The sequence below is a fragment of the Babylonia areolata genome, chromosome 6, assembly GCF_041734735.1.
Source record: "Babylonia areolata isolate BAREFJ2019XMU chromosome 6, ASM4173473v1, whole genome shotgun sequence".
Taxonomy (NCBI): Eukaryota; Metazoa; Mollusca; class Gastropoda; order Neogastropoda; family Buccinidae; genus Babylonia; species Babylonia areolata.
The window spans coordinates 49,048,722-49,063,978 of NC_134881.1; the positions used below are offsets into that span (position 1 = coordinate 49,048,722).

Below are 15,257 nucleotides of genomic sequence, written 5' to 3' on the forward strand. Positions count from 1 at the left end.
AAACGCATGAATCATTAAACAAATTATTAAGGACAGACAGACAGTTGGACAGATAGACCTGTATAATGAATAGTACAATATTAGATAAACAAATGCAATGCAGAATATATTCACTGAAGGAAAGGGTCAGTGAAAACTGGATGGCAAAGAAGCAAAATAGTGATAAAATTAAAACAGATCAACAATTTAGTAGTAAATGAATAAAATGAAATAATGAATAAATGCAGTTTCATGTTTATAAATAAAATGTTGATGACTTATACATGAAGTGATTAAAAAGGAAATCAGCGAATACATATAAATGAATATGTAAGTATGAATTATGATAAATTTATCCAGTTTATCTAATTGCATGAATGAATAGACAAGCAAAACGTCATGCTAAACAACAGACTTTATTTCATTACATTGTTTGAGACAGTTAACAGATGAGAGATCATTTGATTGATGTAATAATTAATACAGTGACTGGTGAGTGACTGAATGATTGATCAAATGATTGATTTTGCAATGAATATCAATATCATGCATGGAAAAGTGACTGAATAATAACTAATAAACAGATATACTGGATAGGGTGTGTGATGAATAAATTCAAGGAAACATAGTGATGTGTTTGAAAAAACGTCAAAAGAAAATAAACAAACAGTATAAAACAACAAAAGCATGTTATATCTAAATGTTGCCCCATTTCAAGTGTTTAAAAAAAAAATCATCAAAAACAGCAACAAAAAAAGAAGTTTTTTATTTTCTTCCTCAGAAAAAGTGGGAGGTATTTTCATGGCAACAGTCAACCATAATTTCCTCTTCAGTATCAACAATAAATTATCGTCAGGGCGACACTGACAGCACGTGACTTTCCAAATATGGAGCGTGATGCATGATGCCTGGGGAGATTTGTCATGCGTGTGCGAGAGACACGCCTCACTACAAGTTTCAGGCGTCGGCGCGACAATGTAGCGAGGCATAAAAAAATGATGCGCGGCTGTCGCTGACGCCCCGTGGGCGACGGGCCTAATGAATATGCAAAATGATAAAAGGCCAGACACTGATGGGATGACTGTTGATTTTTTCAAATTCTTTTGGAAGCAAATAGATTTTGTAGTTCGTTCTCAGAAAGGTTTTTAGTAAAGGTGAAATGTTGATTACCCAAAGAGAGGAACCATAATATGCCCTCCTAAGAGAGATAAACCCAGAGAATATCTTTAAAAAAAATTTTTTTAAACACCTGGAGATTCATTTCACTTTTAAATGTTACTCATAAAATTAGGTCAACGTACACAGCAAACAGGCTAAATACAGTACTTTCAAAATTGATAAATGAGGACCAGACTGGTTTTTAAGCAGGAAGATACACAGGAGATCATATAAGTTTATTGTACGACTTCATATATTACTTAGAAAGCAGCAAATTACCTGGATTGTTGGTTTGTATAGACTTCGAAAAAGCCTTCAACTCTATGAATTGAAATTATATGAGAAATGTTCTGGACTTCTTTGGTTTTGGTGAGGATACAAGAAGATGGGTAAACACTTTTTACAATAACATTAAAGCGTATGTAATAGTAGAAGGGAAAATGTCTCAAAGTTTTTCAATAAAAAGAGGATGTCGGCAGGGGGACCCAAAATCTCCTTATTTATTTGTGCTTTGTGCAGAAATACTGGCAAGCAGAATTGGCGAGGACCAAAAAATCAAGGCAATAAAGTTTGTGGACACAGAATTTTAATGAGCCAGTTTGCTTATGACACATCATTTTTATTAGAGAGGCAAGAAATATCTCATGAAAAAATGTTTGATGCATTAGGTAGTTTTGAAGAAATCTCAGGCGTCAAACTGAATTTCGAAAAGAAAAAACCCCAGTAAATGTATGGTTGGGAAAAAACTGAAACTTTGATGTATAATAATTTAAATTTACTCAGCAGATAAAAGAATGCATTGGAATCCTATAACAAAAATTTATTTTAAAAGACCATGGGCTCTGGTTTACGAATGATCACAAAACCTTACGAAAATTAACGTTGCAGACAAACTTGTTGAGGTTAAAGAATTTGGTTTAAAAGGGCATGTACACCTTTAGGCAGAGTAGCCATTATAAAATCACTTGTACTATAAAAATTAGTTGTTGATACTACTGCATAACCTTCAAGACACTGACATCAAAACAGACTACAAAACATGTGCTTTGAATTTGCATGGGATAAAAGGCCTGATAAGATAAAAGGAATTTACCCAGTTCAAAATATCGAAAATGGAGGTATTGGCCTGCCAAAAGTTAAAGCCTTTGTACAAGCATTAATACTGACTTGGATTAGAAAACTGAACACAAAGAATATAAAGTGTAAGAAAATACTCTAAGTGACATGCCCAGGAACATACACTATTTTGCTATGACACCAAAAGATTCATCAATGATCAATATAATTCTTTCTGGAATGACGTATTGAAGGCTTCCGAAAATATTGTGCTCGTTTTAAGCTAGATAACATTTTGCATTCAAGAATATGTTTGACATTTGTTTTTGAAACACTCTTCGTGAAAAATGTCCAATGTATAATCTAGTCTCTTTGCAAACTTGGTGTAACCTTCACCATGTGTACGGAGTTTGCAAACATATAGAATTTCATATTTCTCAATCCGAGCCTTGCTTTTTTCGTCACCAATCTTATGTATGTATCGAAATTGCTTTTGTTGTGAATGATGCAGAATTTGTTTGTCCACGCTCCTACATTTTCTGTTTAACACGAAGAAAATGAATGTAAGTTCATTATGTGGTACTGTGGCGTTGCAACCAGGTACACCTCAGATTTCATCTATAAAATTTAAAGAAGGAAAAGTGACATATATACGAGGTGTGTCAGAAAAGTTCCAGGACTGATGTCACAAAAGATTTATTTCAAACCCAAACTTCACACTATGAGTTTTCTCCTTCAAAGTAATCCCCCTGGAGTCTAATGCACTTCTCCATCCTTTTCTGCCACGCTTGCATGCACTCCTGGAAGGATTCTTCTGGGATCCTCCGCAGTTCCGTCGTCACGGCCTTTTTGATGTCGTCCACGTCTTCAAAACGGGTCCCCTTGATGACCCCCTTGAGCTTGGGGAATAGGAAAAAACCACACGGAGCCAGGTGGGGGGAGTAGGGAGGTTGCTCCAGCACGGCGATGTTCTTCTCGGCCAGGAACTGTCGGATGCTCAGGGCATTGTGAGCAGGCGCGTTGTCATGGTGAAGCAGCCACGAGTTGTCCTGCCACAAATCTCGCCTCTTCTCACGCACTGAACGAAGCTAACGCTGCAGTATCTCTTTGTAGACATGTTGGATGATCGTCTGGCCCTGTGGCAAGAACTCACAGTGGACGATCCCCCTCACATCGAAGAATGTGATCAACATGACCTTGACTTTGGACTTCGAATGTCGTGCTTTCTTCGGCCTTGGCGACGACGGATTCTTCCACTGAATGCTCTGGCGTTTGGTTTCCGGGTCGTACTCGAAGATTCATGACTCAAATTACCGGTGATGACTGTCCCTAGCAAGTCTGGTTCGGTTTCAAGACGCTCGAGGATGTCCTGGCACACTTGCATGCGTCAACCCTTCTGGTCATCGTTCAGCAGTTTTGGCACCATCTTCGCGCAGACTTTCCGCATGTCCAAATCTTCTTCCAGACGCTGTCCCGATTCATGCTCAGCTCATTTGCCATCAGTCGAACAGTCAGCCGACGATCGCTACGCACCATCTGCCTGACGTGCTCAACGTTGACCTCAGTCCTGGTAGTTGAGGGCCTTCCGCTCTTGGGGTCATCTTCCACGTCCTCGCATCCTTCTTTAAACCTCTTGCACCACTCAAAAACACGTGAGCGTGACATCGTCTCATCTCCATACACTTGCTGCAGCAATCCTAGTGATTCTGACAGAGGTTTCCCCAACCGTACCAGAAACTTCAAGTTTGTTCGTTGCTCTGTGCTCATTGCTTGACGACCTCAAACAGAGGACATGTATATGAAATTATGAAGAAAAAAGTTTGATCGCTGCAGAGAGCTAAGATTACAGTCACCTACCCCAGGGGGATTACTTTGAAGGAGAAAACTCTTAGTGTGAAGTTTGGGTTTGAAATAAATCTTTTGTGACATCAGTCCTGGAACTTTTCTGGCACACCTCGTATATACTCCCTGTAAACCCACCATTTCTCGCAATCCCACGATTTTCCTCACTTTGAGAGAAATCGCGGGACTGGTCGCTCCCCTCCCACGTTTTCTCTCAATTGCCATAAATCGTAAGGGGTCCCCATTATTTTTATCCCCCCCGCCACCCCCCCCACCGCCACCCCCAACATAAAAAAAAAATCCCTTGTCATCGAAGTTGGTTTCTTGTCTTTTCCCAATGCAAATTTAAGAGAAAAATGAGAGAGAGAAAAAGAAACAAGAAATGGGGGAAACGACAACGACGATCATGACAGTGACAGTGGTGTTGGCGAAGACGTCAACAATAGACGGTGAAGGTGATGGAACAGTACTGTTTCAAAAAGTGTGAATGTATGTGTATGTCAGTGAGTGAGTGAGTGAGTGAGTGAGTGTGTGTGCGTGCGTGCGTGCGTGCGTGCGTGCGCGCGTGTGTGTGTGTGTGTGTGTGTGTGTGTGTGTGTTTACTTGACTCTGTTTTAAAGATATTTTCATGTTCTAAGTGTCTTCTATGAAACTGAGAATCTACTTTCAGTGCAATCTTGCATAGGAAAGGATGCAAAGCAGATGAACAAAAATGAGCAAGCATGAAATGAAGAACATCCTAAATAAATGTGGCAGAAAAAGTTGCATCACAACAAACATCCAGTTTTCACGCGCCCTACGTGAGGGTAAAGCATTGTGAAACACCTTTTCTGCTATCAGACTTATGTAGAAAGTTGAATCATTTTGATGTTATTCCCAACATCCAGGAGAGATTCGGTTCAAGTCATATTATATTATATTATATTATATTGTATTAGAGAGAGTTAGAGTGGAGGGAGAAAGAGAAGAGAGACTGTTAGAGAGAGTGGAGGGAGAAAGAGAAGAGAGACTGTTAGAGAGAGTGGAGGGAGAAAGAGAAGAAAGACTGTTAGAGAGAGTGGAGGGAGAAAGAGAAGAAAGACTGTTAGAGAGAGTGGAGGGAGAAAGAGAAGAAAGACTGTTAGAGAGAGTGGAGGGAGAAAGAGAAGAAAGACTGTTAGAGAGAGTGGAGGGAGAAAGAGAGGAGAGACTGTTAGAGTGGAGGGAGAAAGAGAAGAAAGACTGTTAGAGAGAGTGGAGGGAGAAAGAGAAGAAAGACTGTTAGAGAGAGTGGAGGGAGAAAGAGAGGAGAGACTGTTAGAGTGGAGGGAGAAAGAGAAGAAAGACTGTTAGAGAGAGTGGAGGGAGAAAGAGAGGAGAGACTGTTAGAGTGGAGGGAGAAAGAGAGGAGAGACAGAGTGGAGGGAGAAAGAGAGGAGAGACTGTTAGAGTGGAGGGAGAAAGAGAGGAGAGACTGTTAGAGTGGAGGGAGAAAGAGAGGAGAGACTGTTAGAGAGAGTGGAGGGAGAAAGAGAGGAGAGACTGTTAGAGTGGAGGGAGAAAGAGAAGAAAGACTGTTAGAGAGAGTGGAGGGAGAAAGAGAGGAGAGACTGTTAGAGAGAGTGGAGGGAGAAAGAGAGGAGAGACTGTTAGAGAGAGTGGAGGGAGAAAGAGAGGAGAGACTGTTAGAGTGGAGGGAGAAAGAGAGGAGAGACTGTTAGAGTGGAGGGAGAAAGAGAACAGAGATTGTTAGAGAGAGTGGAGGGAGAAAGAGAGGAGAGACTGTTAGAGTGGAGGGAGAAAGAGAAGAGAGACTGTTAGAGTGGAGGGAGAAAGAGAACAGAGACTGTTAGAGAGAGTGGAGGGAGAAAGAGAGGAGAGACTGTTAGAGTGGAGGGAGAAAGAGAGGAGAGACTGTTAGAGAGAGTGGAGGGAGAAAGAGAGGAGAGACTGTTAGAGAGAGTGGAGGGAGAAAGAGAGGAGAGACTGTTAGAGAGAGTGGAGGGAGAAAGAGAGGAGAGACTGTTAGAGTGGAGGGAGAAAGAGAGGAGAGACTGTTAGAGAGAGTGGAGGGAGAAAGAGAGGAGAGACAGAGTGGAGGGAGAAAGAGAGGAGAGACTGTTAGAGAGAGTGGAGGGAGAAAGAGAGGAGAGACTGTTAGAGAGAGTGGAGGGAGAAAGAGAAGAGAGGCTGTTAGAGAGAGTGGAGGGAGAAAGAGAAGAGAGACTGTTAGAGTGGAGGGAGAAAGAGAACAGAGACTGTTAGAGAGAGTGGAGGGAGAAAGAGAGGAGAGACTGTTAGAGTGGAGGGAGAAAGAGAGGACAGGCTGTTAGAGTGGAGGGAGAAAGAGAAGAAAGACTGTTAGAGAGAGTGGAGGGAGAAAGAGAAGAGAGACTGTTAGAGTGGAGGGAGAAAGAGAAGAGAGGCTGTTAGAGAGAGTGGAGGGAGAAAGAGAAGAGAGACTGTTAGAGAGAGTGGAGGGAGAAAGAGAAGAGAGGCTGTTAGAGAGAGTGGAGGGAGAAAGAGAAGAGAGGCTGTTAGAGAGAGTGGAGGGAGAAAGAGAGGGCAGGCTGTTAGAGAGTGGAGGGAGAAAGAGAGGACAGACTGTTAGAGAGAGTGGAGGGAGAAAGAGAGGAGAGGCTGTTAGAGGAGGAAGATTTCCTTTCATATTGTTAACAAACCTACTGTGATGTTGATAGTGCAACGCCGTTCCGTCCCTCAGCCTCAACTCTTTCCCGCAATGTTCATGTGAGTGTTTTAATGTGACTGTCTTCACTTCTAAAAGTTACTGTCTCTTGAAATAAGTGTTTGTTTTCTCTACGCCGAGCCTGAAGGCGAATTTCTGTACTCTGGTTCAATAAAGTGACTGATTAACTGATTGACTGATTGATTGATTGACTGATCGATCGATCGATCGATTAATTGACTGATTGATAAGCTACACAGCGTAATGGGAAGTGGTCTTCATTTTCGTTATCGTTTCTGCATGATGGGCAGATACTATTAGTGTCATTTAAGTATTCTGCATTTTGAAATCACTGCTTACTGTTTTTTGACCCGCTTAGTCTCAGCCTGTTTCTTATTAAACTGTCTCTGTGCCATTTATTTGTAATAAACGTTAAATACTGTTCTGCCTGAAAGACACTTTTAAATGAATAGAAACAGTTACAATTATCACTGTATTCAAATCTGAATGCGAGAAATATATATATATATATATATTAGAGAGAGAGAGAGAGAGAGAGAGAGAGAGAGAGATTTTCGTGTGTTTTTTTTTAATTGCTTACCTCGATGTTGAATTCGTTGTACAAGCGATTCTGGATGTGCTCTGCGATGGCATATGTCACTGCAGCTTCCTCTGGGTAAAGAGCTTTGGGCAGTTCCACTAACGTCATGGCTCCTGTTGTGGACACACACACACACACACACACACACAGAGAAAAAAATCGATCCTGCTCATAAACGAGCTCTTTGTAAAGTCAGAATACACGCACACGTTTTAAAAATTGAACGAGGAAGATTTGAAAACATTCGAAGAGAAGAAAGATCATGTAATATATGTAAAATTGCTGAAGATGAATTCCATTTCTTAGATACGTGTATTTCATTTCATAATTTGCGAAACTGACAATCTAATTACGACCGTACAACAATATAATCATACATCGGATGTGGTCTAGGAGATATCTTCCCACCCTTTTTGCGGCAAAAATGTCGTAGAATGTGTGTGCGTACGTACAGTACGTGTGTTTGTTTGTTGTTTTGTTGATGTTCTTTGTGTGTGTATTTGTGTGTGTGTGTGTGTGTGTGTGTGTGTGTGTGTGTGTGTGTGTGTGTGTGTGTGTGTGTGCCATTGTGTCTGTGTGTGTGTGCGTGCGCGCGTGCGTGCGTGTGTGGGTGTGTGTATGTGTGTGATGATGATGTGTGTGTGTGTGTGATGGTGTGTGTGTGTGTGTGATGGTGTGTGTGTGTGACGGTGTGTGTGTGTGTGTGTGTGTGTGTGAGAGAGAGAGAGAGAGAGAGAGAAAGAATGTGTGTGTGTGTGTGTGTGTGTGTGTGTGTGTGTGTGTGTGTGAGAGAGAGAGAGAGAGAGAGAGAGAGAGAATAGAGAATGTGTGTGTGTGTGTGTGTGTGTGTGGCACGTGTAAGTACGCAGAGTATAGCCTATCTTTGTGAACGTTTCCCTCAGTTCTATCAAACCCTGCCAACACAACATGGACTCATAAGTTTATCATGTCACCCCGTTGTTTTCACGGGAAAACAGGAGGTGGACTTGGGCTTAATCCTGTGTGTCCGTGGCGCTGGTGCAACGTACTGAACCAACTCCAATGACGGTCACTGACCCACTCTGTTTCTATTGAGGGCCAACTCGTTATTTTCGCTGGCAAAGGTCAGCTGTAGTCCTGCCACGTGCATGAACTGCAGTGTGAGCGGTGTAAATGGTCTTCGTAATTAATTTTAATTAATTTTTACGATTGCCACAAGCCACTGGGAAAGTGGATCCCTCGCTTAATAGGTTCATTAGGGATTATTGTACATGTATGTTAACAAGTTATTATGTTTTTATCAAGAAGTGCAGGATTTTTAAGGAACCCAAGTATATCCCTTTTGCATTTGTCTTCAAACTGGTGCCGTGGGGGTACGGGCCAAATGGAATGGGGGGCTGTGTGACCTTCACGGGGGTGCTGGCCTTTAGTGGCTGAGGTCACCAGTCCTCCTTGAGCTACTGAAACTGAAACTGAAAGCAGTCGTCAGGCAAGCACTAGATTTTCGTCGGAGCCCACTCTCCCGTAATAATAACAATAATGGACATCTATATAGCGCGTTTCCCCCCAGAAATACTGCTAAAAGCACTTTACATTTCGTTCTCCCCACCCCCTCGCCCCATACCCCCCATATCACACCCCACCCCCAACCCCCACCCCGCCCCGCAACCCCGCACATCAGAAACACGCGCCAGGATACACTCACGCACAGTACCTCAATTGTACAACCACTCATCCACCCACTCATCCCTGCAACACACACACACACACACACACACACACACGAATGCACGGACACTCGCAAGCACCCTGTCACACACACACACACACACACACACAAATGGAAAACGGCTTCCCCACAACAAAACATACATTTGGAATCAGATCATACAAGCACTGAAAAATTGTTGTTGATGGAAAAGATGTGTTTTCAAAGCAGGTTCAAATGAATTTAGCGAGACAGAATGTCGCACTTTGTTCTGGCAGTTTGTTCCACAATGATGGGGCCTGAAAAGAGAAAGATCTCTGACCCTGTTGCTTCTTTACAACAGAGAATTTGAATAGCCTGGTATCAGAAGCTGAACGAACCCCACGTTGCACAGCACAGCAAACACGGTGCTGAGACCGTAATCACAAAGGATTTATTGAACTCTTTTAGCATCATATGTAGGTATAACTGCCCTGCGTCGGAAGAATAAGGTGATTTTATTATTTTTCTTCTTTGTTCGTGGGCAATATATCTTGCATTCACCCGTATGTAGGAGTTGGCTCTTACGTGTATTGCCATTTTCAAGAAGCGATGTTGGCAGTCACAATCCGTTTTCGGGGGTGTGCATACTGAGTATGTTTGTTTTTCCATTACCCGCTGAAATCTTATATGAATTTCGGAATCTTTAACGTGCGTACTTGATCGTCTGCATATATGTTGACCTCTGGGATCGGAAAAAAAACCCAATCTCCCCGATGTTGAACTGAACTGAACTGCGTCGAGCCAGGCCTACAGTGGTAAACGTGAACTCAAAGTGGGTTTCCTAGTTGATTCGAACTATGAACATATATGGACGTTCTTCTACCCATAAGTAAGATCAAAAGAAAGGAATCCTCATGCACAAAATCATGACTGGGTCTGATTGCATTGAGAATATGTTACTTTGTGGGTTTTGTGTATTGTGTTTTTATAATACTAATGATTCTGTTTTATTAGTCTTTTACTTTTTATGTTTCCACTACTTTTTTATGTGCTTTCTCGTTTCACTGTAACTACTGGATTTGTAAAGCGCTTAGAGCTTGCTTAAGCTTGTATCATAGCGCTATATGAAAAATAAATTATCATTATTATCATTATCATATCGTTATTATTATTAATACAAGAATAAATGTCTACTCTACAACAATAAAGAAAAAAAGAAGAAAAAAATGCCAGTCAAATAATTCGCCGTTCCACAGTACTGCGGTCCTTCCAAAACTACAAAAGGTCAGGGAACCAGCACTGTTCTGCCTAAGGGTTTCTTTGCATGACTGTTTTCTTTTCTTGCTTTATCGGTGTAATCAAATGAAATGTAATGAACGTAAACGTTCAAAGCGAAGTCTTTCTGTTACATATATAAAGAATAAAGACCATCTTATGTTTAAACCAACAGCCAATGCTACAATGCAAACAACTTCATTGCCTTCCACTTTATCGTCAAACATGGGTGTGGATCCACGCCACCCAAACCAGACCACAGCCTGTTGGTTGTTCAGAACTTCCTCCTCTCCGCCCTCACTCCACACAATGTACACAACACCCTCAACCACCACAGCTCACGTAACTCGCTCAAACATCCTTCAGCACACTGTTCACATAACAACTTTCACCCAAAGAACGAACTTCATTGTTATTCCAAACGAAGGTGTACAAAACTGTCAAACGTGGGCAGGAACGAAAATATAATGTACACACACTCCCCACCCCAGCCTTCTCCAAATGATCCGTTTCTGACAATAAACCAATTCGACCCTCTCTCTATCTCTCTCTTTCAATCTTGTGCTCATTCAGGTCATCTCTAGCTGTAGCACCGTACCTAACCATGTTAAAACATATTAGGACATCGATTTTTTTTAATTCGTCTGTGATTAGGTGTATCATCATTAATAAGGATCCACAAATGATGTTAAAAAAAAGACAAGAAAAAAAACTTGTGAAAGAAAACAAATAATTGTCCATTTTGCTGGTATCATAGTGAAAGTTCCATTTATTTTGTATTGTCAAAGCTATTGCAAAATCTGGAAATTGTACATTCAATAGATAATGGACGTTTAGAAAGTAGTTATAGTATATCAATTAAGAAAAATAAAGAATTTTTAAAACTTACATGCAAAAAAGTATGTATTCAATTTGTTATAGGCAATGCTTCTACATACTGGGATTCAACCTCTGTGACAGATTCTGACGATAAACAAGCAGATATTCTTCCTCTCAAAGCTAGAATTTTGTATACCAAAGGCCTTCTCAAGTATGAAATGTTCCATGGTAATGCTCCATCCTCTCTAGTAAACTTAATGATTATCGACATTCAACGAAAATCAGTTTCCCCTTCACAACCTTAATGTTATGTAAATCTCTCTCTCTCTCTCTCCATGTAAAACTGAAGAAAATAAAAGAGAACGTAAAGAAACATTTGTAAAGGAAAGGAAGGAATATGTTTATTTGAAGAGAAGAAAGAAACGTGAATTTGAGGAGCTAAGGTTACAGAAATTAAAATCATCAATCAAAGATTCAAATCTGTTTTGGGCAACAGTAAGATCTGTAAATAGAAAGGCATTTGTTTATAATAATATTAGTGCTCAGCAATGGTATGACCATTTTTCTAGTGTATTTGTAGGTAATGCTAACACTGAAACAGAAGATGAGGTAGTAGAGGAGGTTGGTGATTTCGAAGAACCTTGTTTTAATGACCCAATTAGCAGACAGGAAGTAATTGATAGCATAAACAATTTAAAACCAGGTAAAAGTGCAGGCCCAGATAAAATATTGATTGAAATGTTAAAGCAGGCAAATACAGATGTTGATTTTCTGGTGTTCTTATTTAACAGATGTTTTAATGATGGAATCTTTCCTACAGATTGGCAAAATCGATTATCATACCTATTCACAAAAAGGGAGACCCGAATAATCCAGATAATTACCGTGGAGTTGCAATTACAAGTATTATTAGTAAAGTTTACACTTACATTTTAAATAGAAGATTAACTAAATGGGCTGAACGAGAAGAAAAGATTATTGAAGAGCAAGCTGGATTTCGATCAGGTTACAGCACCACTGACCACATTTTCACATTGTATGCAATTGTACAAACACATTTATTAAAAAATACAAAATTGTATGTTGCTTTTGTAGATTTTTAGAAGGCCTTCGACTCTGTGAATCAAAATAGTTTATGGAATGTGTTACGTAAAACTGGTGTTGATGGTAAGCTTTATATGGCACTGCGTGGTGTATATGATGCAGTTTTAGCGTGTGTGCGTGAGAAGGGTGTATATTCAGATGTATTTGATTGCCCACGTGGCGTAAAACAAGGATGTCTGTTGAGCCCTATGATGTTTTCGTTCTTTATTAATGAACTGGCAGGAGAGATAACGAAAAAAGGAAGACATGGGATTCAAATGATCCCTGGGGCTGTTGAACTGTTTCTTATGTTATTTGCAGATGATGTAATTCTTTTGTCTGACACGGCCATAGGACTTCAAAATCAGCTGAATATATTAAAGCAAGAAGCAGATAGATTATTTTTAAAAGTTAATCTTGAGAAAACAAATGTAGTTGTGTTTAGAAAAGGTGGTTACCTATCTAGATATGAAAGATGGCACTATGGAACTGATGAAGTGAAGGTAACTAATGCTTATAAATATCTTGGTATGATTTTTACAACTAAGCTGAGCTTGACAAGGACAGTAGCAGAGATCTGTAGAAAGGGGAAGAAGGGGGTTATAGAAATCTTAAGGTGTTTACGTAAATTAGGCTCGATAGATACATACATATTTTGGAAACTTTTTGATACTCAAATAGAACCAATGATAACATACGGTGCCGAAATTTGGGCACTTTCTGATATCAAAGATTTAGAAAAAGTACATACATTAGCTATTTAACGTTTTTTAAATGTTCCATTACATGCTTCAAATACTGTATTATATGGAGAAAGTGGTAGATACCCATTATATATTAAATCATGTGTGAAATGTATAAAATATTGGTTAAAATTAATAAGGCTACCCACATCGAGATTATGTAAGCAGGCGTATGAAATGTTAGTGAATGAACATGAGAGAGGGAAGGAAAACTGGGTATATTTTGTAAAGAAGACATTAACTGTAAATGGATTTGGGATTGTGTGGATGTGTCAGGGAGTTGGATGTGTAGAAGGATTTGTTTCATAATTCAAAGATAGGCTAATTGCTTCATATAAACAGAATTGGCACTGTAAAATGGAAAGCACTGAGAAATATAGATGGTTTTATAGTTTTTAAAGTATATTTCAAACAGAAAAATATATCACAGTCGTGACAAACAAGTGGCACCGAACAAGTCTCGCCAGATTTTGAACGAGAACGATTGGGTTGAATGCTTATGAAAAGTGGTTTCAGACTGAGCCCTCGTTACTCTCCCCTTGTCCGATGTGCGGTCATTTAAGGGAGGATGAATTACATTTTTTTGTTTAGTTGTAAAGCTTATGACGATATTCGAGAAAAATGTGTTGTATTTAAAACAAATTTAGCAAAGAATGAAGATATTTTTAGAGTGCTTAATCTAAATCAGGAAACTGCACTACAGTCACTTGCAAAATATATTGCCGAAGCGAACAACATGCGACGAAAAAAACAACAATCATAAAATAGTATCAGGTGTTGCTCATTGTGAAAATTGAAATCTGTGTTGTCATTCTCATATGGAAAATATTTATGTTATACATTTACATATGTTTTTTGTTTTTATTTCTCACTACATGCCATTACTTTGAATGGATGGTCGAACTGCACTTTGTTGCACAGATTGACTGATTTCGTTTTGGCTTTGGTTTTCATCAATATTATTACTATTGATGCATGTTGTTATTTGTATTATGAACCCCCATGTCATTAGGGCTGTAAAGCTATTGACATTAAAGTGTTCAGTGTTCAGTGTTCTCTCCATCTCTGTATTTTCTTCTTATATATGAATTCTTTTCTTTTATAATCAACATTTAAAAAAATTTTTTTTTACATGTAGACAAATATGCAACAACAACAACAACAAAGTCACATCAAGTACCATTGTAATAAAATAAAGACAGTAATGATAATAAGTACAATAGGATAAAGTAGATAAGGTATAAGTCGATAGATGGATGAGTCATGCAAGAGTCAGCGACAACATTACCCCTGAATCATTTTACATCATTAGATTTAAAAAAAAATAAATAAATAGATAAATAAATAAAAAAGAAAGCACACACACATACAAAAACGTCACCACACCAAAAATCTTGTGGGAAGAAGTAGTTATAAAGAAGACATTTAAAAATAATACAAGTATTAATTACTGCGGAAAAGAAAACATTGGCTTCTAAATGTTCCATTGCACATGAAATCTGGATACATCATCTTTTGCATGCGCATTATGCTGTTCAATTTTGTATCTCACATAAAGCTGTTTTAGAAATGCATGCTGACTTGTATATGAAATGTTACATGTGCATGTACTTGTATGCATTTTTTATTAGTTTTTTGTTGTTGTTGTTGGTTATTTTTCACTTTTGCCTAAAGGGCTGGATGTAAAAATAATGCTTGTTCCACTTCCCTCTGGAAAAAGAATTGCTTGCTTTAAAAAAAAATTTTTTAATGGTTATTTCATTGTGACTGTCTGTCTCTCTTGTTTGCCTGTTTTATTTCACTCTCCATCACTATTTTCATTCTTCCTGATATTTTGTATAGCGTTTATTGATTTGCACTGGAAATTCTCACATTTCTTTCTGATTGTGCTCTCTCTCTCTCTCTCTGTATGTCTCCTCTCTATCACTTAAATGAAGTTTATTTGATGCTTCTATCTTTTCCTATAGCATACTATGAATTAGCCTTTTTCATATTCCACACTTCTGATTTCGCCATGTATTATGTAGTATGAAATCTATAAAGGATAGGGACTGGATGAAAAAAATTCACAAAAATGCTAATCTATTACCCTCAAATATAAAGAAATTGTCATTGTCCCCCAATGTTCCCCCCTCTCTTTCTGTCTCTTTCTCTTGTTCTCCCCTCCTGATCCTAAAACAATGCTATGTTTGTACATACACATATGTTTGCTTCCTTCTGCTCCTGTTGACTCACAACCACACATTTTGTTCATTCTTACTACATTATATCTAATATGAAAATATTTTCATTTGTTGTACACTTATTTTTTCTGTTCAAAGGGTGAACTGTGTGTGTGTGTGTGTGTGTGTGTGTGTGTGTGTGTGT

General features: G+C 39.1%; 1 protein-coding gene across 6 annotated transcripts in view; it reads right to left on the minus strand.

The window, feature by feature from the left end:
• The window catches only part of LOC143283115 (uncharacterized), a 551,198-nt gene that overhangs the window by 6,409 nt on the left and 529,532 nt on the right, over positions 1-15,257 (minus strand). For all 6 annotated transcript variants that reach the window (XM_076589238.1, XM_076589242.1, XM_076589241.1 and 3 more), the window contains one exon: positions 7,302-7,414. In XM_076589238.1, coding sequence (XP_076445353.1) covers positions 7,302-7,414 — 113 coding nt within the window. The remainder of the gene's footprint in view (positions 1-7,301; positions 7,415-15,257) is intronic.